The 27805-nt window shown below is 43.5% G+C and overlaps 1 protein-coding gene across 1 annotated transcript in view; it reads left to right on the forward strand.

The window, feature by feature from the left end:
• vps13a (vacuolar protein sorting 13 homolog A) overlaps positions 1-27805 on the forward strand; it is a 609759-nt gene that overhangs the window by 393031 nt on the left and 188923 nt on the right. Inside the window, exons 47-49 of the mRNA XM_068029994.1 lie at positions 16537-16825; positions 17936-18325; positions 24518-24622. Of these exons, the coding sequence (XP_067886095.1) occupies positions 16537-16825; positions 17936-18325; positions 24518-24622 (784 nt within the window). The remainder of the gene's footprint in view (positions 1-16536; positions 16826-17935; positions 18326-24517; positions 24623-27805) is intronic.

Raw genomic sequence — 27805 nt, forward strand, 5'->3', positions numbered from 1 at the left:
CTGGCCTGTAATTCCCAGGGTTGTTCCTATTCCCTTTCTTGAACAGGGGCACAACATTTGCCACCCTCCAATCACCTGGTACCACCCCCGTCAGCAGAGAAGATGAAAAGATCATTGCCAGCGGCTCTGCAATTTCATCCCTTGCTTCCCATAACATCCTTGGATATACCCCGTCAGGCCCGGGAGACTTGTCTATCTTCAAGTTATTCAAAAACCCCAACACATCTTCCCTCCTAACGAGCACTTCCTCGAGCTTACCAGTCTGTTTCACACCGTCCTCTTCAGTAATACACCCCTTCTCATTTGTAAATACCGAAGAGAAGTACTCATTCAAAACCTCACTTATCTCTTCCGGCTCAACACACAGTCTCCCGCTATTGTCCTTGACCGGACCTATGGTCCCCCTAGTCATCCTCATATTTCTGACATACGCGTAAAAGGCCTTGGGGTTTTCTTTTATCCTACCCGCCAAGCATTTTTCATGCCCTCTCTTAGCTCTCCTAATCCCTTTCTTCAGATCCTTCCTGGCCATCTTGTATCCCTCCAGAGCTATGCCTGTGCCCTTTTTCCTCAACTTTATATACGCATCCTTCTTCTTCCTAACAAGACTCTCAACCTCTCTTGTCAACCACGGTTCCCTCACATGACCATCCCTTCCCTGTCTGACAGGGACATGCTTATCAATGGCCCCTACTATCTGCTCCTTGAAAAAGTTCCACATTTCGACCGTGCCCTTCCCTGCCAGCATATGCTCCCAACTTATGCTCCTCAGTTCCTGCCTGACAGCATCATATCTACCCTTCCCCCAATTGTAAACCTTGCCCTGTTGCACATACCTATCCCTCTCCATTACCACAGTGAATGCTACAGAATTGTGATCACTATCTCCAAAGTGCTCGCCCACCAACAGCTCTATCACTTGCCCTGGTTCATTACCTAGTACCAAATCCAATATTGCCTCCCCTCTGGTCGGGCAGTCTACATACTGAGTCAGAAAAGCTTCCTGGACATACTGCACAAACACTACCCCATCCAAACTATTCGATCTAAAGAGTTGCCAATCAATATTTGGGAAGTTGAAATCCCCCATAATTACTACCCTGTGACTTCTGCTCCTTTCCAAAATCTGTTTCCCAATCTGCTCTTCCACCTCCCTGCTGCTATTGGGGGGCCTATAGAAAACTCCCATCAAGGTGACTGCTCCTTTCCTGTTCCTGACCTCAACCCACAGTGCCTCAGTCGGCAGATCCTCCTCGAAAATTCTTTCAGCAGTTGTTACACTATTTCTAACTAACAATGCCACCCCCCCACCTCTTTTACCACCATTCCTAATCTTATGAAAACATCTATAACCAGGTACCTCCAAAAACCATTCCTCCCCCTCACCTATCCACGTTTCAGTGATGGCCACAACATCGTAGTCCCAAGTGCCCATCCACGCCTTCAATTCACTCACCTTATTCCTGATGCTTCTTGCGTTGAAGTATACGCACTTTAACCCTTCTCCGTGCCCATCTGTCCTCTGTGACAGTGCTACCTTCCCCAATACCTCACTACACTCTTTGTCTTTCTGAGTGGACCCACTGGTCCCTGGATTACAAGTCCGGTTCCCATCCCCCTCCCAAACTAGTTTAAACCCTCCCGAACAGTACTAGCAAACCTCCCTCCCAGGATATTGGTGCCCCTCTGGTTCAGATGCAGCCCGTCCTGTTTGAACAGGTCCCATCTTCCCCAGAATGCAGTCCAATTATCCAAGAACTGGAAGCCCTCCCTCCTACACCATTCCTGCAGCCACGTGTTCAGCTGTGCTCTCTCCCTATTCCTAGCCTCACTATCACGTGGCGCCGGCAACAAACCAGAGATAACAACTCTGTCCGTCCGAGCTTTCAGCTTCCAGCCTAACTCCCTAAACTCACTTCTAACATCTGTGCCACCCTTCCTTCCTACGTCGTTGGTGCCAATGTGCACCACGACCTCTGGCTGCTCCCCCTCCCCTTTAAGGATCCTGAAGACGCGATCACAAACATCACGGACCCTGGCACCAGGGAGGCAACAAACCATCCGTGCGTCTCGCCTGCGCCCACAGAACCGCCTGTCCGTACTCCTCACCATCGAGTCCCCGATGACTAGTGCTCTCCCATTCTCCCTCCTTCCCTTCTGAGCCACAGTGCAGGACCCCGTGCCAGAGGCCCGGTCACTGCAGCCTGCCCCCGATAGGCCGTCCCCCCCAACAGTATCTAAAACTGTATACTTGTTGTTGAGGGGAACGACCACAGGAGATCCCTGCACTGACCTCTTCCCACCTCTAACTGTTACCCAGCTGCCTTTGATTTGTGGAGTAACGACCTCCGTGTAGCTTCTATCTATCAACCCCTCAGCTTCCCGAATGATCCTCAGTTCATCCAGCTCCAGCTCCAATTCCCTAACACGGTCTGATAGGAGCTGGAGACGGATGCACTTCCAGCAGGTGAAGTCGGCAGGGCCACCGGAGGTTTCCCTCACCTCGAACATTCTGCAGGAGGAGCAATACACTACACTGGCTGCCATTTCTTTTATTCAATTACCCCTTAGTTAAGTACAACTATAGATATTAACAAAAACAGTAAATAGCTTACCTGCTCAGTCCTTTTTGGTTAGAGGAGGAGGGTAAAAAGGGTCTTATTATTAGGTTAGAGGAGGAGGATGGGTGGGAGACACTACATGTGTAGTGGCCCGGGTTTACTCAGCTCCGCACCTTTAAGGAAAATACCTACCCAGGAGTCCTCGCTGCCGACCAGCTTCCGGTTCCTCCGGCGCCAAAAGAAACTCAAAGACAAGGAAAACAGTAAGTAAAACAGTAAGTACTTACTTTTAAAACACAGCTCCTGATGCCTTCACTCACCCACCGAAGAGTCGCTACCTTCTCCTGCTGCTCCGCCGGGAAATGAGGCCGAGTCCACGGAGCTCCGCACCTTTAAGGAAAATACCTACCCAGGAGTCCTCGCTGCCGACCAGCTTCCGGTTCCTCCGGCGCCAAAAGAAACTCAAAGACAAGGAAAACAGTAAGTAAAACAGTAAGTACTTACTTTTAAAACACAGCTCCTGATGCCTTCACTCACCCACCGAAGAGTCGCTACCTTCTCCTGCTGCTCCGCCGGGAAATGAGTTTGGTGAAGTCACAGTGATTACAAAGGCACAGGGCTGGATTTTGTTGGGGTAGCAGAGTCCCAAAGCAGGGGCAAAACCACCTTTCCTTTGGGGGACCCAGGCTGTGTTTTTTGGCACTCAGGCAATTAACTGCCTGGCACTGGGGCTTCTGTCTCATTAAAAGAAGGGAGCCCATCTCCAAGACCTGCTGGCCAATCGGAGGGCCGACAGCTCTCCAATCTAGAGCCCCCTGGTTATCTAGAAGCTTACAGGATAAGTTAAAGCAGAAAAAGAAAGCTTCTGGCGATCATAATAATAATACTTTAGAAAGCCTAGAGGAATATAGAAAGTGCAGGGATGAAGTTTTAAAAAAAAAGAAATTAGAAAAGCAAAGAGAGGACATGAAAAATTGTCAGGTAAAATCAAGGAAAACACAAAGTTTTATCAGTACCTTAAGAGCAAGAGGATAACTAAGGAAATGTTGGGGCCTATCAGATGTACAAGGGAACACTTATGCGTCGATGCAGAAGATGTGGGCAGCGTTCTTAATGAGTTTTTTTGTCTCTCTTCACAAAGGAGAGAGTTGTTGTAGACAGTGTAGTTAAAGAGGAGGAGTGTAAAATATTCGATATGATCAGCATAATGAGAGAGGAAGTATGAGAGGGTCTGACATCCTTGAAAGTGGATACATCACCAGGGCCGGTCAGTCTGACCTCAGTGGTGGGTAAATTGTTAGAATCTATTCTGAGGGACAGGATAAATTGCCACTTATAAAGGCACAGCTTAATCGGGGACAGTCGGCATGGATTTGTTCAGGGAGGGTCATGTCGTACTAACATAATTGAGTTTTTTGAGGAAGTAACAAGAAGGATTGATGAGGGAAGTGCAGTGGATGTGGTCGACATGGATTTTAATAAAGCGTAAAGCATTTGACAAGGACCCACATGGCAGACTAGTCAGTAAAATGAAAGCCCATGGGATACAGGGGAATGTGGCAGGTTGGATCCAGAATTGGCTCAGGGCCAGGAAACAAAGGGTAGTAGTCAATGGATGTTTTTGTGAATGGAAAACTGTTTCCAGTGGCGTTCCATAGGACTCAGTGTAGGCTCCCTTGCTGTTTGTGGTATAAATGATTTGGACTTAAATATGGGAAGCATGATTGGGAAATTTGCCGATGACACAAAAATTGGCCGTGTAGTTGATAGTGAAGAGGATAGCCGTAGACTCCAGAAAGATATCGATGGTATGGTTGAGTGGGTGGAAAAGTCGCAAATGGAATTCAATCCAGATAAGTGTGAGATAATGCATTTGGGAAGGGCAAATAAAGCAAGGAAATACACAATAAACGGGAGGATATTGAAAGGGGTAGAAGAAGTGAGGTACCTTGGAGTGCATGTCCACAGGTCCCTGAAGGTGGCACAACAGATAGACAGAGTAGTGAAGAAGGCATATGGAATGCTTTCCTTTATTGGCCAAGGTGTAGAATTCAAAAGCAGGGATGTAATGCTGGAACTGTATAAAACACTGGTTAGGCCACAGTTGGAGTATTGCATGTAGTTCTGGTCACCACATTGCAGAAAGGACATAATTGCTCTGATAGAGTACAGAGGAGATTTACAAGAATGTTGCCAGGGCTCGAAAGCTGCAACTATGAGGAAAGATTGGATAGGCATTGGGTTGTTTTCCTTAGAACAGAGGAGGCTGAGGGGTGACTTAATAGAGGTGTACAAAATTATGAGGGGCCTAGATAGAGTAGACAGGAAGGACCTGTTTCCCTTAGTGGAGAGGTCAAGTACCGGGGGCACAGATTTAAGGTAATTGTTAGAAGGATTAGACCGGACATGAGGAAAATGTTTTTCACCCAGAGGGTGATGGGTGTCTGTAATTCGCTGCCAGGAATGGTGGTGGAAGCAGAAACGCTCAGTTCTTTTAAAAGGTACCAGGACATGCACCGTAAGTGCTGTAGCCGGCAAGGCTATGGACCAGGTGCTGGAAAGGGGCATTAGGTTGGGTGGCTAGCTTTTTTTGGCCAGTGTGGACACGGCGGGATGGATGGCCTCCTTTTTGCCATAAGTTTTCTAGGGTATGGGGAGCAGTGGCCACTGCTGGGACTGCAGCTGTCAACATGGACACCAGCCTGCCAAGAAAGTAAGTGGAATTGGGGGCCAATCAGGCAGGCCCTGGCGAGGGGTGGAGGAGGCTGATTGATGAGGGCAGAGAGGGTGTTTGCGCTGGGGCAACCTTGCTGCCGGGGGCCCCTCCGTGGGCCGCAGACTGTCCAATCAGGAGGGCCCCAACCCCACCTAATACTGAGCCCACAGGGAAGCCACCACATTTTACTGGGCGATCTCCCCACGTGGCATGTTGTCCATTGGCGCTGGTAAAATGCCAGAGATTCAATCAATGTCCTTTGGATCTTGATCCTTCCACCAATGGGTACAGTTTACTAGACCCCTCATGATTTTGAACACACCTAACAAATCTCCTCTCAAACTTCTCTAAGCAGAACAGCCTCAGCTTCTCCAATCTATTCTTGTAACTGAAATCCCTCATCCCTGGAAGCATTCTTGTACATCTTTCCTGCACCCTTTCTAATGCCTTCACATCCTTCCTAAAAGTGTGGTGCCCAGAAATGGACATAATACTCCAGTTGAGGCTGAACTAGTGTTTTATAAAGGTTCATCATAACTTCCTTGCTTTTGTACTCTATGCTTCTATTAATAAAACCCAGGATCCGCTATGCCTTATTAACCACTTTCTCAACCTTTCCTATCACCTTCAACAATTGATGCACATACACCCCCAGGTCTCTCCATTCCAGCACCCCCTTTAGAATTGCACCCCTTAATTTATATTGCCTCCTGTTCTTCCTACCAAATATATCACTTTGTACTCTCTGCATTAAATTTCATCTGCCACTTATCTGTCCATTCAACCAGCCTGCCTGTGCCTTCATGACGTCTATCAGTATCCTCCCCACAGTTTACAATGCTTATAAGTTTTGTGTCGTCTGTAAATTTTGAAATTGTGCCTTGTATGCCCAAGTCAAAGTCATTAATCTAGATCATGAAAAGCAGTGATCCTAGTATCGATCCTTGGGGAATCCCATTCTGTACCTTCCTCCAGGCTGAAACACAGCTGTTCACCACCACTGTATGTTCCATGCCACTCAGTAAACTTTGTAGCCATGCTACCACTGTCACTTTTATTCCATGAACTTCAATGTTTTTGGCAATCCAATTATGTGATACTTTATCAAGTGCCTTTTGGAAGTCCACATATGCCAAATCAACTGCAGTGCCCTCATCAGCCTGTTCTGAGAAGTTCTGAAGAAGGGTTTCTGACCTGAAACGTTAACTCAGCTTCTCTCTGCTCAGATGGTGCCAGACCTGCTGAGTATTTCCAGTATTTCTTGTTTTTATTTCAGATTTCCAGCATCTGCAGTATTTTGATTTTACCTCTCACAAATCTGTGCTGGCTTTCCTTAATTAATCCACACTTGTCCAGCTGACTTAATTTTGTCGTGGTTTAACGTTTTTGAAAACTTTCCCACCACCGGGTTAAACTGGCTGATAGTTGTTGGCTTTATCCATGCATCCTTTTTTGAACACAGTCTTCTGGCACTACCACTGTATCGAAGGAGGATTGGAAGTTTATGGGCAGTACCGTTGCAACTTCCATCCTTATTTCCCTCAGTATCCTTGAATGCATCCCATTCGGTGTGGTGATTTATCAATTTTAAGTACAGCCTGCTTTTCTAATACCTCCTCTTTATCAACTTTTAGCCCATCCGGTATCTCAACTACCTATGACTTTGGCAGCATCTTCTTCCTTGGTAAAGACAAATGCAAAGTACTCATCATTGTCCATCAGCCATGACTTCTGCCTCCATGCATAGGTCTCATATTTGGTCCCTAATTGGCCACACCCCTCCTCTTACTAGCCTTTTACTATTTAAGTTCTTGTAGAAGACTTTTGGATTGCCTTTCAGTCTTTTCTCTTACTCTCTCTTTGCTTCTGTTATTTCCTTTTTCACTTCCCCTCTGATCTTTCTATATTCATGTCTTCACATGTATTATCAATCTGACATCTATCATATTCAACCTTTTACTGCTTAATCTTACTCTTTTATCGTCCAGGAAGCTCTGGCTTTGGTTGCCCCTCCTGGGAATGTCCCTTGACTGTACTGGGACCATTTCTTGAAAGGGAACCCGTTGTTCCATTACAGTGTTTGATTCCAATGTACCTCGGCCAGATCTGTTCTCACACCACTGAAATTGCCCCTCCTAAAAATACATATTTTTTTTCTAGATTGCTCCTTGTCCTTTTCCATAGCTAACCTAAATCTTATGATACAATGATCACTGATCCCTAAAAGTTCCTGACTGACACTTGATTCACTTGACCAAATTCGTTCCCCAGAGGCAGATCCAGCAATGCCTCCTTCCGCATTGGGCTGGAAACATGATGATCAAGAAAATTCTCCTGAACACACTTTTATGAGCTCTCTTCCATCTCACTGCCCTGTACTATTACAATGCCAGTTTTTATTAGGATAATTACAGTCCCCATTACCATTACTCTTATAGCTTTTGCACCTCTGTAATTTCCCTGCAAATTTGCTCCTCCATCTTTCCCACTAGTTGGTGAATGATAGAATACACCTAGTAGTGTAACGGTACCTCTATTGTTTTCGTTTTAACCAAATAGATTTTATTCTTGACCCCATAAGAGCCCAAGGCTGAAACGAGAATCGGTCTCGGAGGCATTAATGGAGAAGCCATTAAGTTTGTTACAAAAAAAAGAGGGTGTATGATGCATGTCAGGTGCATTTTTCAAGTGAGAATCAGGCCAAATATAATTTGAGAGGGGAGTTGAAGAGGAAAATAAAACTGGCAAAGAAAAGAGAGGACATGAGAATAGAATGGCAGTTAACGTAAAAGGGAACCCAAAAATCTACTGGTTTGTAAGTAATCAGGAAGTAAGAGGTGGAGTGGCTCCTTCTAGCGACTTAGAAGGTAATATATGCTTAGAGGCACAGAGCAATGCTGATAAATTTAATAAATCCTTTATCAGTGTTTATTAAGGAAGAAGATGCTAACAAAATATCGGTAAAAGCAGAAATGGTACAGGTAATGGATATAGTGAAAATTGATGAGGATGTACTGGAAAGGCTGACTATACTTAGACTGGATAAAGTTGTCTGGTCAGGATAGTTTGCATCCCAGGTTGCTAAAGGAAAAGGGGGGTGGAGATAGCACAAGGGCTTGCCATAATCTTTCAATCTTCCCTCGATATGGGAGGATCGGAATTAAACGAGAAAGGTGTGGTATCATGGAAGACCATGGAGAGATGATGGGGTGGCCAATCGTAGAAAAGGCTCATAATCATATAAGAATTGATGAAATTGGCATCATCGAATGGTTCCTCCAAATGGTGAGAGTGGAGCAAACCTGCAGGGAAATCACAGATGTGCAAGAGTGGTGATATTAGGGGACTTGAAATACACAATAATGTTAGAGTAAAGGGAAAGGAGGGGTAGGAATTTCTGAAATGTGTCCAGAAGAACTTCCTTGACCAATATGTTCTCTATCCAACCAGAAAGGAGGCATTGCTTGATCTGGTGCTGGGAAATGAGGTGGGCCAAGTGTCTGTGGGGAACACTTGAGTAAGAGTGATCATCATATCATAAGGTTTAGGCTAGTAAAGGAGAAGAGCAAGGAACAATCTAAAGTGCAACTTATGAATTGAAAAAGGGTGACCTTCAATGGGATGAAAGGGGATCTAGCCAGGGTAAAATAGAACCAACGATTGACAGGAAGTGATCTTTAAGGTGGAGATATTTCAGATGCAAGCTAGGTACATTTCAACAAGGGTGAAAAGTAGAGGAACTAAAGCCATGCCTCTTAGGATGATGAAGGAGATAGAGAATATGATAAAACAAAAAAGTGTGTGTCAGATGAATTCTTCAAATGAGAATCAGGCCAAATATAAGTTGACAGGGGAATTGAAGAGCAAAAGAGAGAATAGGAGAATAGAATGGCAGTTAACATAAAAGGGAACCCAAAAATCTACTGGTTTGTAAGTAATAAGCAGGTAGTAGGTGGTTCCTACGAGGGGCAGAGAGGGTAATATATGCTTAGAGGCACAGGGCAATACTAATATATTTAATGAGTACTTTATATCAGTGATTATTGAGGAAGAAGATGCTGACAAAATATTGGTAGAAGCAGAGATGGCACAGGTAATGGATAGGGTGAAAATTGATGGGGAGGATGTACTGGAAAGGCTGACTACTTAGACTGTTTAAAGTCACCTGGTCTGGATAGTTTGCATCCCAGGTTGCTAAAGGAAGAGGAGGGTGGAGATAGCACAAGGGCTTGCCATGATCTTCCCTAGATATGGGGGAGGTTCCAGAGGATTGGAGAGTGGCAAATGTGACCCCCTTTTTCAAGAAGGGGTGTAAGAACATTCCTAGTAACAACCAGCTGGTCAGTTTAATATCAATGTTGGATAAGGCTTTAGAAACGATATGAGGGAAAAACTCAACAGGCACTTGGAGGTTTGAGTTAATTAAGGAGAGCCAGACAGATTTGTAAAAGGCAGATTGTGCCTGACTCGTCTAATTTATTTTTTTGATGGAGGGAATGCAATGGATGTTGTCTATATGCATTCTAAGAAAGTGTTGGACAAATTACCACATAAAAGGCTGGTTAATAAAATTGAGGCTCGTGGAATAGGATGGCCAGTATCAGTTTGGATAAAAAATGTCTTAAGGACAGAAGGCAGAGTTGTGGTAAATAGTTGCTTAACAGACTGGAGGGATGGTGGATCATGGTATTCCCTAAGGGTCAGTGCTAGGATCACAGCTTTTTTGATATACAGCAGGACATAGATAGGCTGGCAGAATGGGTAAATAAGTGGCAGATGGAATTTAATATATAGAAGTGTGAGGTGATGCATTTTGGCTAAAGGGATAGGGAAAGGGAATATATATTTAATGGTACCATTCTAAAGAGTGTACAGGGACTGAGGACCTGGGGTTCACGTGTACACATCTTTGAAGTTGGCAGGACATATTGAGAAAGTGGTTGGCAAAGCATATGGGATCTTGGGCTTCATAAATAGAGGCATTGAGTACAAAAGCAGAAGTTATGCAGAACCTTCATATAGCTCTGGTTAGGCCACAACTAGAAATTGCATTTAGTCTGGTCACCATAATTAAGGAAGGGTATGAGGGTCCTTGAGATGGTGCAGTGGGAATTTACCAGAATGGTTCCAGGGATGAGGGATTTCAGCTAAAAGGTTAGGTTGGAGAAGCTGGGGTTGTTCTCCTTGGATCAAAGGAGATTGAGGAGAAATTTGATGCATTATGACCGGTTTAGATAAGGTAGACAAAGGGAAGCTGTTTCCTTTAGCTAATTGTACAAGGACTAGGGGGACACAGATTTAAGGTGTTGAGCAAGGGATGCACAGGGGTGTGAAGAAGATCTTTTTTACACATCAAGTGGTAATGACTTGTTGCCTACGAGAGTGGTGATAGCAGAAATGATCAATGATTTCAAAAGAAAATTGGTTGGGTACTTGGAAATAAACTTGCAGGGATAAGGGGGCAGAACGAGGGAATGGGACTGACTATGTTGCTTTGCAGAGAGCCAGCATGGACTTGATAGGCTGAACTGCCTCCTTCTGTGTCTTAATGTCTATAGAGTGCAGAAGGAGGCTACGCAGCCTATCGTGTCTTTGCGGACTCTTAAAAGAGCTGTACAATTAGTCCCACTCCTGCTCTTCAGCCATCGCCCTTTCCTTTTCGTGCATTTATCCCATTCCCTTTTGAAAGTTATTGATCTGCTTCCAATACCCTTTCAGTCAGTTCGTTCCAGATCATCATGGGAATGATGGAATAATAGTTATGTTACTGAACTAGTAACTCTGGCCTGGATTAATGTTAATGGAAACGTGAGTTGAATTCCCAGCACCACAGCTGGAAAGTGTAAATTCAATTAAATGCATCTGGAATAAAAAGCAAGTCTTAGTAATGGTGACTATGAAACTAACAGATTGTCATAAAAACCCATCTGGTTCACTAATGTCCTAACTGGTTTTCCCCATGAGAGACTCCACACCCACAGCAATGTAATTTACTCTTAACTGTCTTCTGTAATGGCCCAGCAAGCTGCTACGAGAATGTTGAATAGAATAAAATGAGACTGATCACTCGGCATCAATCTAGGCGCCGGACATGCCAAAGGCATGCACAGCCCAGTTGACCCTGCAAAGTCCTGCTCAGTAACATCTGGAGATTTCTGTCAAAATTGGGAAAGCTATTCCACAGACTAGTCAAGCAACAACCTGGCACTGTCATACTCACAGAATCATAACCTTTCAGCCAATGTCCCAGACATCACCATCACCATCATTGGGTATGTCCTGTCCCATTGGCATGCATGCTAAAGAGTAGAAGACGCATGCTGTAGACGCAGCTAAGTGATCTCATAACCAACAGATTAGATTAAAGCTCTGCAGTCCTGCCATATCCAATCATTAACGGAGGTGGACAATTAAACAACTAACAGGAAGAGCCGCCTCATTCTTCATGATGGAGCAGGGGCTGGCAACGTGTCCGTACACAGATACCAGTGTCCATGGTGAAAAAAAAAATTTGCAGTCTGTGACTGGTAATTTCAGGGATGAGAAATATCCCATTAGCTGCTGTTTTCCGACTAGATTGGCTTTTAAAAAAAAAAAAATTGCAAGTGTCAGTTTTGCAACTGAATTGGAATTTCTAAGCTCAGATCTTTATCTATTGCTCATTAATGCACCTTTCCATATTCACAGCGAACAGGTGCTGAGTGTGGGAACAGTGGCTTTCGAACATTGGACAGCTTCTTGATTTTCCAGTAGGCTTTTAAAAACAAATTGCAACCCGCCCGAAAACCTGAAATCTGTCCAAAGGTTGGAAACCGCTGTTCCCGCTCCGAGCACCTGTCAGGACAGCTTTGGGGCTTTCCGGTGAGTTCTGATTTTTTTTTTAAAAGCCTGCCAGAAAATCCCGAAGCTGTCCAAAGTTCAGAAACCGCCGATCCTGCTCTCAGCAATGGTTAGAGAGAGAGGGGTGCAGGGGTGGGGGCAGAGAGAGTGGGGGGAAAGGTGACACAGAGAGGGGAGGATGAAATGGAGGGGACAACACAAAGGATGGGAGGAAGACTGATAAATGGGACACAGAGGGAGGTGAAGATAGACAGACAGAGAGAGAAAGAGAGGAGGGAGCGAGAGCGATCAAAATCGCTCATGACAGATGGGCATCTATCCGGAATACTCTGCATCGCTACAACAAGTATGTGGGCAGACATTAACTACTTGTGCAAGCAAAAAGAAGCCAGGTATCTCGCTAAATCAGTGTCCAGCATAGTGAAGAGAAAGTAAATCAATAAATTAGTCTTATTTAAATCTTCACAAAAATGGACATTAGTTATTGTTTTGATTAATGGTAAGATAAATTTTTAATGTCTTTATCTTTCTGAAATTGTCTCTCCCGCCCCCTATGTAAGATAAATATTGTAATGTGACGCCCCCACATGAAAAGGTTGGACACTCATGCTTCAAGCCTTTAAGCTTGTGTTTTAAAACAACCTAGCAGCTAGGTTATTTTTAAACACAAGTTTAAAGGTTTGTGTGTTACATAAACACCATCTTAAAATGGCAAAAGTCACTTAGGGAATGTCTCGATTTCTATGCTCCTGGCATGCATTACTTTTACTTGGGCCACAGGCTCAGTGACATGTTGAAAGTTGCTGTACTTTTACATCTATATAAATGTCACAATTCTACTGCTATCCATTTGGAATCACATTGTTCCAGAACCTGCATCGAGGGGAAAATAAGCAAGAAAATCCAAGGAATCTCCAGAAGTCAGCACTGTAGGTTTCTCATGAATACAGGAGTATGGTGCAACAGAGCTGAATGATATTGACAATAACAGGATGCTGCTGACCCATTTACAATAGTTAGTAAATACAATGTAATTTAATAACCCTTCATCTATAATTAGATTAGATTAGATTAGAGATACAGCACTGAAACAGGCCCTTCGGCCCACCGAGTCTGTGCCGACCATCAACCACCCATTTATACTAATCCTACACTAATCCCATATTCCTACCAAACATCCCCACCTGTCCCTATGATCTAGCTATGATTCCTTCACAAAATCCACGTGGATTTGCAGTTTTAAAAGCTGTCAAGGAAGACATAGTAAAACGTTATTATGTTTCAATGACCACGTTAGAAACTGTCATTAACTTTTTTTTGCTGTGAATTGGATTAAAGGACAAGTTTTGCAAGTATATCAAAGGTCAGTAACCGCAATGTTTACAATCCAGTTTGAGGGCAGGTAAACTGAGTGACCAATGTCATTTGAAAGTTGTCTGTATTATATAATTACATTACGTTAAAGTGTATCTTTGCTAACAGGTAAGAGATTTGGCTTGAACATAAATTGGTTAGTCTGGAGTACAATCTTACAGATAGTGACCAGACATTTTGTAACTGAACAATACTTGCAGTAACAACTGCTCAACTTTTTGCAGAAAAACTTTTTCTTAATAATTATCTTGTCAGAGCTGAATCAGAATCAACAGTGCTGGGATCTAGATGTAAGCGAATTTAAGAGAATCGCTTTATTGGCGGAAAGTAAGGGCACTCTTTATTTGTTATTGTGTTTATCTAATTTTGTCGCTAGCTTTGGTGAGTAAATGACATTTTGTCCATGAGAGATGCGCTGTTTAGGTATTTTAGAATCCAGGCCTGTCAAGCTAAATAAACTAGCTTGGCTACCTACCGTTAATCTCTTTGTCCCTTCCTGTTCCCCACTGCTTTTCTGCTTTACATGACTCTTCTGAAGTACTATCTGCTCCATCCTATAAAATTCTCCTGATTTGGGGATCACTGCCCTTCTTCAGACATATATTACACGCAGGTGGAGAAGTTGCACAAACATTGATCATCATGGGTTAAATTGTCTTGTGACAATAGCAGTGTTAGAAATGGTCCGTCTTCCTATTGCTGATTTTTCTACTGCCTCACCTCAATAACCACAATAATGATCTTCTCCTTGAGTCTTATGGTTTATTGGATGAATTTTCACTCCTGACACAGTGTGTATCCACAGAGGTCATCTGATAAGGTCTATCAATCACCCGTGACCAGATGTAGCTAGCTCTATTCAGCCAGAACAAGTAATTCTCATTGGCATTGCATACTATTTTGCTAGCTGGCTCGCTCATACAGTTGTGCTGCTCTCCATTGATGTTTGTATGCTTAGCTACTTTATAGGGAGAAATGTGTTTTAAATTGGACTGTGTTTTGATGGCATTAGATTGACTATACACTTTATATGCAGGTTAATTGCTGCCGTGTCTGTGACTGAGTCAATAATTCTGTCAGATGTCCAAGGTGCAACATGTCGGTGCCTATCCCTGTGGCAGAGCCCAGTATGTCATCGCGAAAGACAATGAATTGTTTGCAACCATCTTCAGCCAGGAATACCGATGGGGCGGCGCAGTGGTTAGCACCGCAGCCTCACAACTCCAGCGACCCGGGTTCGGTTCTGGGTCCTGCCTGTGCGGAGTTTGCAAGTTCTCCCTGTGACCGCGTGGGTTTCCATCGGGTGCTCCGGTTTTTTCCCACAGCCAAAGACTTGCAGGTTGATAGGTAAATTGGCTATTGTAAATTGCCCCTAGTGTAGGTAGGTGATAGGAGAATTGGGGGAAGGTGGGGATGTGATAGGAAACATGGGATTAATGTAGGATTAGTATAAATGGGTGGTTGATGGTCAGCACAGACTCAGTGGGCCAAAGGGCCTGTTTCAGTGCTGTATCTCTCTATGACTCTATGACCACTTGGCCCCATCCCTCCTCCTTCCTGAGGTCCCCAGCAAACACAGATGCTAGTGTTCAGCAAATTCAATTCACTCTATGATATCAAGAAACGCTTGAGTGCAGTCGGTACAGCAAAGGCTATAAGCCCCGACAACATCCCGGCTGCAGTGCTGAAAACGTGTTCTCCAGACTAGCTACCCCACTAGCCAAGCTGTTCCAGTACAGCTACAAAACTGGCATCTAACTGACAATGTGGAAAATTGCTCAAATATGTCCTGTCCACAAAAAGTAGAACAAATCCAATCTGGCCAATTACCACCCCATTAATCCACTCTCAATCATCAGCAAAGTGATGGAAGGTGCCATCAACAGTGCTATCAAGCAGCACTTAGTCACCAATAACCTGCTCACTGATGCTCAGTTATGGTTCCGCCAGGACCACTTGGCCCCAAATCTCATTACAGTCTTGGTCCAAACATGGATGAAAGAGCTGAATTGCGGAGGTGATATGAGTGTTGCCTGTCTTTTACATCAAGTCAGCATTTGACCGAGTGTGGCATCAATGTGTGTCTGAAATGTAGTTTTGGATAATCCAGTTATCTCTAGCTAAATACTGAGAAGGTCAAAGCCATCCTTTACCACCCCACTCCATCTTACAAACACAGCCCTCCAAATGTGTTCACTGCTGGGGTCATCGTCAATCCAGAGCTAAGCTTTCAACTCTGTATTTTCACCATCACAAAGACAACCTACATTCACCTCCCTATATCATCAGCTTCCTCCTCTACCTCAACCCATATGAAATCCTTATGTTTTTGTCATGTCTACATTGATTATTGCAATGCTTTTCTGACTGTCCAGTCTCCACCCTCCATATACCTGAGCTTATCCAAAACACTGCTGCTCATGTCCATTCCAACACCATGTCCCACTCACCCAGCACTCCTTTCCTTACTGACCTGCACTGGCTCTTCGTCCTCAAAACGGTTGCAATTTAAAATTCTCATACTTGTGTTCTAATCCCTCCAGAGCTTCACAGTAGCCTTTCCCGGTGCCCCAACAAAACTCTGTTCCAATGACTCTGGACGTCTGTGCACCACCCCATCCCTTTGCATCACCATTGGCTATTCTGCTGTTAGTCTCCTTTGGCATTCCCTCTCTGAACTTTCCATATCCCCACTTTGCTTTCCATTTTTAAGACACAGCTTAAAACCTGCCTCCTTGATTAAGCTTTTGATTGCCCCTCTTAACTTCTCTTTCTTTGGCTTGGTGGCCATTTTCCTTTCTTCCTTCTCTGAAGTGCATTGGGATCTTTTGCAAAGATAAAGGTGTCATATAGGTGCAGGTTGTTGTTAGTTTTGAAACAGAGCAAAGGAAGCTTTTTATGTGAATTTGTCATTTTATATCTCTTCTAAAACTCTTGAATTTTGATACCCTTTCAAATTGCAGGATTCATTTGTTTTAATTTATACTTACTGAAATATCAAATACCTAATTTAACACATTATTTGTTCTGTTAATTTTTTTTCAGATCAGATCTTCGTTTACAGCTAATAATGAAAGACAAGAAACTATATGATCCCTGTGAAGCTATCACATTTGGTCACATAAACACAAGTGCTGAAGTACTGTTTCATCGCAAATGCCAGTTTTCTACAGGCGATGAGCAGGACTCGTTAGTGATCAATATAGTTGCAGCGCACGACACACTGGCATCTGACAATCCTGATGAAAATAATAATGCTTATATTCTCCATTTATGGCCTAGTGCAATTCTTCAAAATCTTTTGCCTTGTACAGTCAGTGTTATTTTAATGGAGGTAAGTTTGCCTGTGTATTTTGTGTATGTACCTGTATTCTCAGTTATTCTTTCTCCATGTATAGTAATATCCTGCCACCATAAATAGGGACCCAATGACCCTATTACTTTGAGTTCTATTTCACATAATCTGTCGTCATCTAAACAGTATAAATTAGCATGTTCTTCTAGTTATTTCTCAGCAATAGTGCAGTTTATTACTGCTGTCAACAGCAGAAAACATTTTGTGTTTCCTTACTTGTTTTACAGAGAACTCTGATTCAGTTTAGAGTTATTTGAAAACTCTTCCACAATTTTAAGTAATTTTTCACTGTTCTATTTAACCAACTTGAGTGAAAAGTTGATGTCACTGAATGAAACAACCAAACCAATTCTTTTCAGTGTAGAATTTCCATTTTGAAGCATTTTTTTTGTTTAAATTCTTTAATGAGTTTCTCTCTCTTCTCATTTTTGCTTTGCTTACTCATGGCACTATGATTCAAAATGGATGTGTTCACAACATGTTATTCAGTGATATTAACTTTTCTGTACTAAAACACCTTTTCTATGCTTGCTTAGTCAATTCTTCCATACAAATGCTGTCTGAAAGCCAATAGCTCAACAAATTCCTTGTATCTTAGGGAAAGCGAGATTGCTTGCCCATCCCAGCTGGGCTCAGTGATGTATATGGTCTTGATAGATACTCAGTTTCTCTCTGAACATTTACCATTAAGTCACTTTACAACCATGCAGCCTAAACAGTCCACTCTCTTAAAAGAGAGCAAAGCTGCATTTGGGTCCTGATAGTGATGCCAGCAGCTGTGTCACTTCACAACTATCTGTTAATCTCATTGAATGAGATGCCATCTTCATACAAGACACACGGCCTTAGATGCACACTAACCAGCTCTATTACAAGAGCTGAATAAAAATGCCATGCGACAAATATCTAGTATAACCCAACAATGGCCGTGGTACCATTTCAGAAGTTTGAGAGTTCCTTCTTAAAATAATAAAGCTATACAGTGTTTGTCCTCCAGTGTTTGTTAAGACATATTATTTATATGTGCAAATGTACTGAAGATGTTGACAAATAAATATAATAATCATAGTTTAAAAATCTCTGTTGCAGGAAAGTATAAAACAGAAGTTGACTCTAGATGAAGGACATTCTGCCCAGCTTCATAATGCTGTACTGGACCAATCCAAACTGACACTGACTATTATTGATTATTTAGAACATAATTGGGCTGGAGAATACTCCATCAAAAGCAATCAAACAGATATTGAAATAATCAAATTTAAAACTCATAGTGAAGAGGGTGAAATGGATATTGCAATCCTGACCACATACAATGTTGGACATGTGATGCTAGCATTGTATAGCCCCTATTGGATGATTAATAAAACTGGGCGGATGCTTCAGTACAAAGCTGATGATGTTCACCGTAAGCATCCTTTGGACTACAAAAAGCCACTGCTTTTTTCTTTTGGATCGAAATGCTTTTTCCAAAAGAACAAGGTAGGTTATATATGTCGTTTTTTGTTTTGTCTTACCAATGTTTAATGCTGATTTGTTTTTCACTTAAGTATTAAATGTCAATTTACACATGATAACTGCTCAATTAGTGTGATATTGGATCCACAGGTTTCCCGAGCTTCCTGGAACTTGCCAGTGAAGGCAAGGCAAGAATATGGTGGCATTTGAGGGGGCTGGCATCATGTCAGAGAAATATGCAAATAAGTACTCAGTACTCACAGCTGCTTTCTTATCTGCTTGTGGAATGTTTGTTCACAGTACTCAAGCTGAGAGGTTATGTTATACACTTTAGATGTTTCATCTACAGTTTGGAGATGTCACCCATGTTTTTGAGGTCTGATCTATCAGTTCAGCTTGGATGCTCTTATGCTTTTTAATTCATTCATGGGATGTCGGCATCTCTGGCTAGGACAGCATTTATTGCCCATCCCTAATTGCCCTCAAGAAGGTGGTGGTGAGCCGCCTTCTTGAACCGCTGCAGTCCAAGTGGGGTAGGTACACCCACAGTGCTGTTAGGAAGGGAGTTCCAGGATTTTGACCCAGCAACAGCGAATGAGCAGCGATATAGTTCCAAGTCAGGATGGTATGAGACTTGGAATGGTAACTTGCAGGTGGTGATGTTCCCATGCATCTGATGCCATGTGGTAGAGGTCAAGAGTTTGGAAGGTACTGTCGAAGGAGCCTTGGTGCGTTGCTGCAGTGCAGCTTGTAGATGGTGCACGCTGCTGCCACTGTGCGTCGGTGGTGGAGGGAGTGAATATTTGTGGATGGGGTGCCAATCAAGCAGGCTGCTTTGTCCTGCATAGTGTCGAGCTTCTTGAGTGTTGTTGGAGCTGAGGCAAGTGGAGAGTATTCCACCACACTCCTGACTTGTGCCTTGTAGATGAACAGGCTTTGGGGAGTCAGGAGGTGAATTATTCACCGCAGGATTCCGAGCCTCTGACCTGCCTTTGTAGCCACGGTATTTATATGGCTATTCCAGTTCAGTTTCAGGTTAATGATAACCCCCAGGATGTTGATAGGGGCTTCAACGATCGTAATGCCGTTAAATGTCAAGGGGAGATGGTTAGATTCTCTCTTATTGGAGATAGTCATTGCTTGGCACTTGTGTGGCGCGAATGTTACTTGCCACTTATCACAACTGCTCAGATACTGATGCAGTCTGTGTAGAAATGCAGCCAGACCTGGATAACATCCAGGCTTGGGCTGATATGTTACATTGGACCTCAGATGAGGACCATGATGACCAGCAACAGCCTGCAGGTCCATAGGAGAGAGGAGCTCAGCAGAGGGGTGCAGCTCGCTGGAGGCCATACCCAGTACACAGAGTCTATAGGCAGAGGATAAGCTTCCTCAACATGTCTGAACACTAGTGTCTCAGGAGGCTGAGGGTATCACATTAGGTGGCAGATATTTGCAGCCTGCTGGAACAAGACCTGCTGCCAAATGGACCCAGTAGCCACATTTTATCAATGATTGTCAGTGTGGAGCACCCTCAATTTTATTTGTCTCTGGATCCTCCTACTGCTTTGCTCGAGAGGATATCTCAGTCAGTGGCACAGAAATGCATAAAGCAGGTGACTGATGACTGGTTTGCAAGGCTGTCAGTTTTGTGCTGTGATGGTGCCAGTCAGAATGAGCGGGCGCTTGAGTTTGCTGCTCTGGCTGGCTTCCCACAGGTGCAGGGCATTATTGACTGCACGCAAGCGACAATTAAGGCATCAATGCATCACCCAGGAGTGTTTCCACTCCTCCAATGTGAAGTTAGTGTGCAGCCACAAAAAGATGATTATGCAGATCTGTGCAAGATTCCCAGGCAGCTGCCATGATGCTTTTGTTCTGCAGCAGTCTGACCTCCCTTATCTTGCACCTCGAAGCAGAGTTACTGGCTGGCTGCTGGAACTCAGGATATCCACTTAAAACATGGCTGATGACACCTTTCAGAAAACTGAGGGATGAGGCCCGGGACTGATAAAAAGACGACCAGATATGTCATCAAAAAAGCCATCGGCATGCTGAAGATGCGCTTCAGGTGGCTGAATACATCTGGAGATGCCCTTCACTGTATACTAGCCAGAGTCTCCAGAATGGTCTTGGTGTGTTGCACTCTGCACAACGTTGCATAGCAACTAGATATGAATCTGCATTAGGAACCAGGTGGAAAGCACAGAACCTCTTCAGTCTTGGGTCAATTCCGAGGGGAGCTGGCAGGAGGAGGAAGATGAGGTGGAAGGTGATGCAGACAAACGCGCCCACAATGGTACACATTGCTCTCCAGGATGTCTTCATTATTGCAAGGTTAAGTTAGATTCCACCAGCACATGCTAAAGCTCCTTTTGCACCCCCTCCCCACCAACCACCCAACAATGGCACTAAAGCAAAACGTCTTTGGCCTCCTTATCTCGAGAGACAATGGGTAAGCACCTGGAGGTGGTCAGTGGTGTGTGGAGCAGCGCCTGGAGTGGCTATAAAGGCCAATTCTAGAGATTCTAAAGCAAAACAGTCCTGCACAAAGCCTAGCATACCTTTCACAGTCCCCCTGCTCCCACATTGTTCAGCATCAATTCATGCCTTCTCATTATGCATCACACAACTATAAAGGCCACTTGTCAGCCTGCAACCAAAAAAGGACAACAAAAAAGTAGTGCAAAAGAATATTTGTGTGGTTCAAATATATAATAGAAAATTAACAATCTAAAATTGTATAGCACACCCATGTGCATACCCTTCTGCAGCTACAAATCTTTACTCTTACACTAACTAATTTCTACATGGTGTAAGCAGAGAAAGAAGTAAGCTGCTCTGATCCCTGCTCTGACTGTTGAGTTGCTCTTAGCCAACATCCTCTGCATTTTGGAGCTCATCTGCTGTGGTGGGATTCGAACCTATGCCCCCAGAGCATAAGTCTGGGCTCTGAATTATTAGTCCAGTAACATTACCACTATGTCACTGCCTGCCCCTTTGGTGGTGCTGCCAAACCTCTGGGCCAGCAGCTCTAAGAGGCCTGCCACTGTTCTTAATTGGATGGTGGTCCTGGTGGCGGCCTATTAATTGGCTGCTGACGGTAAAATCCTCCCAGTCCTGCAGTCCTCCCATGCGGGCTTGGTGCCAGCATTTAGTCCCTGCATCAGGACTACTTGCCTTTTGGGAAAATGCAGCCCACCAAGTCACTCGTGCACAAACAGACTCCTCCATTCTCTGCAATGGGCACAGTATGCTTGGAAATTTTGCGTTCTCAGCTGCTGCTCAAAATGTATTTTCTTTGTCGTCACCCCTCAAGGTAGAGCATCTGCATTCAGTTGAGCAGAGCTTGGAGAGTCCTGCACCCTCTGACATGGCCTCCATTGCTGTCCCTGACTGCACTTTCTGCACTTGTTCACTTATGAAGTACAAGTCACCATCCGAAAACCCCACTATCTGTTAGTTGTCCTAAGGAAGTGCAAGTCTCTGAGCTTCTCATGGTCTGCATAAGTCCAATGATGGTGCACACTCAGAAGTCATCTGAGGAGGAGTCATCATGGATGACCTGTGCCACTATCTGCTGGATACATGAAGGCCCTCTGGGAGATGAAAGACATGAATGATTACTGTGAAGGTAAAAATGCTTGAAGTTATCATTATGCACATGGTCATAGCTCAGTGTTTGTTGACATATGGGTCTCAGCCTCTCCCTGCAAGGAAGAAAAGAAGAGAGCTATCAGTGAGAGTAATGAGATGTGTTGACCTGATGGATGAAGAGCATTTGTTGATATGTTGATAGTGACTATGAGGAAAAGGCATGACATCATGTAAGGATGAGGGTGAATGGCAGTGGTGAATGGATTGATAGGATGTGAATAAGTGCATACACAGAGAGGGATGGTTGAACCTGCAGAGTAAGTTAGTGTGAGGAATGATGTAGTGGAGCAGGCTTGAGAAGGTAGAGTGAGAGGTTAGGATAATACACTCATCAGGGTGTAGGGCAGTGTGCCATCACTCTTGCCTTTCCTGGCCTGCTGAGGTCATTGAATCGCTTCCTGCATTGGATCTACTGTGGCACTACTGCTGACCTTCTCGGTAATATTCAACCGTGCACTCTTTGTCTCAGAATCTAGTTTCTGCCTCCAGTCACTAGTGAAAAGTATCTCCCTCTGGACCCTTGCAGCATCCAACAGCACATTCAGGGAGATGTCACTGAAGTGGGCACCAGCCTTTGTCGCTACTCCATTGCAAGAGGTCTGTCGCTCTTTATGACAACTCTAAATTCCTTCAACTTGCATGTTTGGAGTGTCCCTTTAGATAGTGGAGTTGAAGTTGGGTCATGCCCACTGTCATGAAGACCCCCGCCTGCCAAGAATGAGGCATATTCATTTTGTCATATGACCATTAATTTTAAACTGTTGTTGGAGTGAAGAAATGACTTGTTTTACAAGAGATCATCAGACACATGGCTGGAGGACATTTGGATACTAAAAGATTGTGCTTGGAGAGATAAAAGAATTGCTCACTGATTCAATTAACAGAGATTGGGCTGGGCATTGGTGATCCACATCATGTCGGGGTGGGAGACAGCACTACACCCCTCCCCCCCCTCCCCCCAACCAAGAGCTTTGGAATCTACAAACGCAGGAATGGTTTCTCACAAGCCTCCGGACCCACTGAAGACACGTAAACCTCGAACGTAAAGACTACTACATCGAAACAAGTTAAAGCGTGCACTGGGCCCCAACAAACAGCAAGACTTACCGGCAACCAAAGACTCAACATCAAACTCAAAGGACTGTAAATAACTACCAGATATTGCCTCAAACTTTTCCCTTTTATTCCTTCTACTTTTTATCTCTCTATCTGCGTGTGCATTTGTCACGTATGCATGCTAGCGTGGTCGCGTCGCATATTTGTAGTCGATAACCAAATTAGAGGTTAAGATCAGAGGTTTCCACATTTCTTGTTTAAATCAAAGGAAAGCTGTCTGATTTCTTTGCCTTACAATTGGAAAGCAGTGAACCAGGATTCACTGAGGGGGAGCGAAAACACAGTGTTTTTAATATTCAATCCTGTTAGTTAAACCAGGCAAAGGCTGAGAGGGAACCCCTGGACCCCTGTCTCACCTGGTTGTAACACCCACTTATACTATTTGGATAGGAAACCCAGAAGTGAAATGATAGGCTGAGTTAAAAAGCCATTGAGAGATGCGCTGCACTTAATTCTGGGTCTCCCCTGTGGTATCAGCTACCTGACACCCCCATCCTCTAGTGCACCTGCACATAAAGATCCAGCCGATTATATCTATTCTAGACCTGTACAGTGTACTTGCTCAATAATGCTGATGAGTTCTAACCTGTCTGAACTGACTGAAAATTGAGTTTTAATGCTATGAAGTTCAATAATTCTTAATTATTTTCACTTAAAAAGATAGTTGCAGGTGATAATGTTGCATTAAAATTATGTAATTTAATTATTAAAGGAATTGATTAATTTTAATTAAGTTAATTAATTCTAAGTTTTACAGAGTGAAATAGCCATACACTTCTTTCCTATTTCTAACTGGCCATTAAGCAGCAAACTTGAACATGAAATGGAATAGCTAGGGGGGATTAAAAGATATCGATATATGTGCTGAAATCTCCTTTTTATATATGATATTTAGACTTCCCTTCAAATCAAGTGCTAAACTTTTAAATTCCTGTCACTTCTAGAAGTGGGGGGCGGTGGTATGGGGAAGTACCTGTCTTTACGCTCATCTGGGAACACCAATTTGCTGCATTGGTTTTTTTTCCTATAACCTTTGCAGTGAACTTTGTGCATCATATTTGCATAATGCCATAAAAATTTCCTCTCCTCACCTTTGGATTAGATTTTTAGAATTTCCCTCGGATTGGTCAATTGATACGCAGGTGGCAAGATTTCATAATTTCCAAGAGTCCGGTTATTCCAAAGCACGCAAAATTGAATACATAAATACCTTTTTAAAAATGTTATTCCCTTATGCGAATCATTCCAGCAAAGAGAGAACTTGCATTTATATGGCACCCCAATCCCAAAGTGCAGTATGATGTACTTTGGAAGAGCAGTCACTCTTGTAATTTAGGGAAACACAGTAGAACTAAGCATAAGTAATATCAGTACAAAATGTTAATTGAAATACTGTGAAGTTGTATTTGTTTCAATAATATATACTTTTTTAAAAAACAGGTTCAGCTGAGGATAACTGACAGCCAATTGTCAGATTTGTTTTCTCTGGACACTGTGGGCAGTTATGGCTCTGTTAAATGCAAAGGATCAAAAAAGGAGTATCAGGTAAGATAATATAAAAAGTACTTGAAATGGTGATCTGTAGCAATTTTATATATTTTAAAAATGTTTGAATTAATCCTCTTACTTAAAATTCATAATACTGTGGATCCTAGGCCTTCTTGCCTGTTTGTATTTTATTTCACCAATCAGATTTAAAAAAAATAAAATTAGCTATTAGATTTCCCCTACATAGTGCTTTAATGTATTATATTCTAGAATAAAATCATAGGATAGTTACAGTGCAGAAAGGGGCCTTTCAGCCTTCCGTGTCCATGTCGGCTCTGTGAGAGCAACTCAGCTAGTCCCATTCCCCTGCCCTTTCCTTGTAGCCCTGCAAATTTCTTTCTCTTTCAGATGCTTATCCAATTCCCTTTTGAAAGCCACAATTGAATCAGCCTCCACCACACTCACAGGCAGTGCAGTCCAGATGGTAAACACTTGCTGCATAAAAATGTTTTTCCTCGTGTCGCTGTTGATTCTTTTGCCAAACACCTAAATCAGTGCCCTCTGTTTCTCGACCCTTCTGCCAATGGGAACAGTTCCTCACTATCTACTCTGTCCAGACCCCTCTTGATTTTGAACACCTCTATCTAATCTCCTCTCAACCTACTCATCTCGAAGGAGAATAATCACAGCTTCTCCAACCTGAAGTAACTGAAGTCCCTCATCCCAGGAACCTTTCTCATAAATCGTTTCTGCATCCCCTCTAAAGCTTTCACATCCTTCCTAAAGTGCAGTGCCCAGAATTGGACACAATACTCCAGTTGAGGCCGAAGCCATGTCTTGTGAAGGTTCATCATAACTTCCTTGCCTTTGTACTCTATGCCCCTATTTATAAAACACAGGATCCAAAGTGCCTGTTTAACCACTTTCTCAACATGCCCTGCTGTCTTCAATGATTTGTGCACATTTACCCCCAGGCCCCTCTGTTCCTGTACACCTTTTAGAACTGCACCCTTGATTTTATGTTGGCTCTCCTCGTTCTTCCTACCAAAATATATCTTGCTTCTCTGGGTTAAATTTCATCTCCCACGTTCCTGCCCATTCCACCAGCCCGACTGGGTCCTCTTGGAGTCTATCAAAATACTTACAAGTTTTGTATTGTCTGCAAATTTTGAAGTTGTACCCTGTACACCCAAGTCTAGGTCATTAATATGTAGCAGTGGAAAATCCCATTGTGTACTTTCCTCCGGTTAATAAAACAATTGTTCGCCACTACTCCCTTTTCTGTCACTTAGCCAACTTCTTATCCATGTTCCTTTTTATTCCATGGGCTTCAACTTTGTTGACACATCTATTATGTGGCACTTTTTATTAAATGCTTTTTGGAAGTCTGTACACACTTTTTCAACCGCATTACCCTCATCAGCCTTCTCCGTTAACTCATCAAAAACTCAAGCAAGTTAGTTGAACACAATTTGCCTTTAAGGAATCCGTGCTGGCTTTCCTTAATTAATCCACACTTGTCTAAGTTTCTGTTAATTTTGTCCCAGATTATCATTTCCAAAAGCTTTTCCATAACCGAGTTTAAACTGACTGGCCTATAGTATTTTTTTTTAGAGATACAGCACTGAAACAGGCCTTCGGCCCACTGAGTCTGTGCTAACCAACAACCACCCATTTATACTAATCCTACATTAATCCCATATTCTCTACCACATCCCCAAGATTCTCCTACCTACACTAGGGGCAATTTATAATGGCCAATTTACCTATCAACCTGCAAGTCTTTGGTTGTGAGAGGAAACCGGAGCACCTGGCGGAAACCCACGCGGTCACATGGAGAACTTGAAAACTCCACACAGGCAGTATCCAGAACTGAACCTGGGTCGCTGGAGCTGTGAGGCTGCAGTGCTAACCACTGCGCCACTGTTGCACCCTTTTTTGAACAAGGGTGCAGCATTTGCAATTCTCCAGTCCTCTGACACCACCCCAGTATCTAAGGAGGATTACGGCCAGTACCTTTACGATTTCCAGCCTTATTTGCCTCAACATCCTTGGATGCATCCCATCGGGTCCTGATGACTGATCAACTTTAAGTACAGCTAGCTTTCCAGTACCTCCTCTTGGTCAATTTTTAGCCCAGCCGGTATCTCAAATGCCTTCCCTTTCACTGTGACTCACCCCTCCCACTGCCGAAACTGTGGACTCCGTGGATCTGCTCTCACCACCCCTCTACCAATCTCCTTCCAGAATGTCCGTTCATTTGTGAACAAGGCCTTTGCCATTCATGATCTTATGATGATTGCATCGACTCATGGCCTTAAAAGAAATCTGACTGAGGGAATGCCCTGCCAAGACTGTCGTGGTGGTTGTCTGGTGCTTATCATCAGATCACACCTTGGCCTGACCCTCTACTCCTCTGGCATTTTGAGCATTTCAGCTTGTTCCACCCCCTCTCCTCTCCTTCAAAATTATCATTCTCTACCGCCCTCCCAAGTACAATAAAAATTTTCTCACCGAGATACTTTTACTGCTTTCCTCCCTCAGCCTCTGCACCGAACGACTTCTCATCTTTAGTGATTTCAAGCTCCATCTCAACTCATCATGACTTCTCTCCTCTGAGTTCACTGCACTCTTATCCTCCCTAAACCTCTCCCTTTGCAAACTCTGCAACCCATATTCACAGCCATCCCCTTGACCTTGCTAATTCTAGTCTTGCTAGGCCCATCGTATCAATTACAGATAAGGCACTTTCAAAATCCCAACTCTCTAGCCTTTGGCCTTCTGTTCAGCAAGATATTTCTGCAGCTACAAATTTGTTCAACTGCACCCTCCCCTCCATCTTTGATGCCCTAGTTTGCAATAAAACCATTACTCTCTCTCACCCTGCCTGTTCCCTCTGGTCCGGCCTTCATCTCCGCTCCCTTAAATTCAAGGGATGCAAACTTGAAAGGATATGGCAGACAACTGGTTTAGCTATCCACTGACAGATCTGGCTGGACCACTTAAAAAAAAAACTATTGGGTCCTGATCTTGTCTACTTAAACTGCTCACTATTCCAGGATCATCCTATAATGCAAAGATAACCCCAGGCTTCTTTTCTCTATTGCAGACCATCTTCTTAAACCCCTGACTCATGTCCCTCCACCAATTAATGAGAGGAACTCTTGGACTACTTTGTCACTACGATCAAGACTACCAGATCAGCTGTCTCTGCTGCGTCCCTCCCTTCCACTAGCTCAC

Source organism: Heterodontus francisci, chromosome 4, assembly GCF_036365525.1.
Source record: "Heterodontus francisci isolate sHetFra1 chromosome 4, sHetFra1.hap1, whole genome shotgun sequence".
Taxonomy (NCBI): Eukaryota; Metazoa; Chordata; class Chondrichthyes; order Heterodontiformes; family Heterodontidae; genus Heterodontus; species Heterodontus francisci.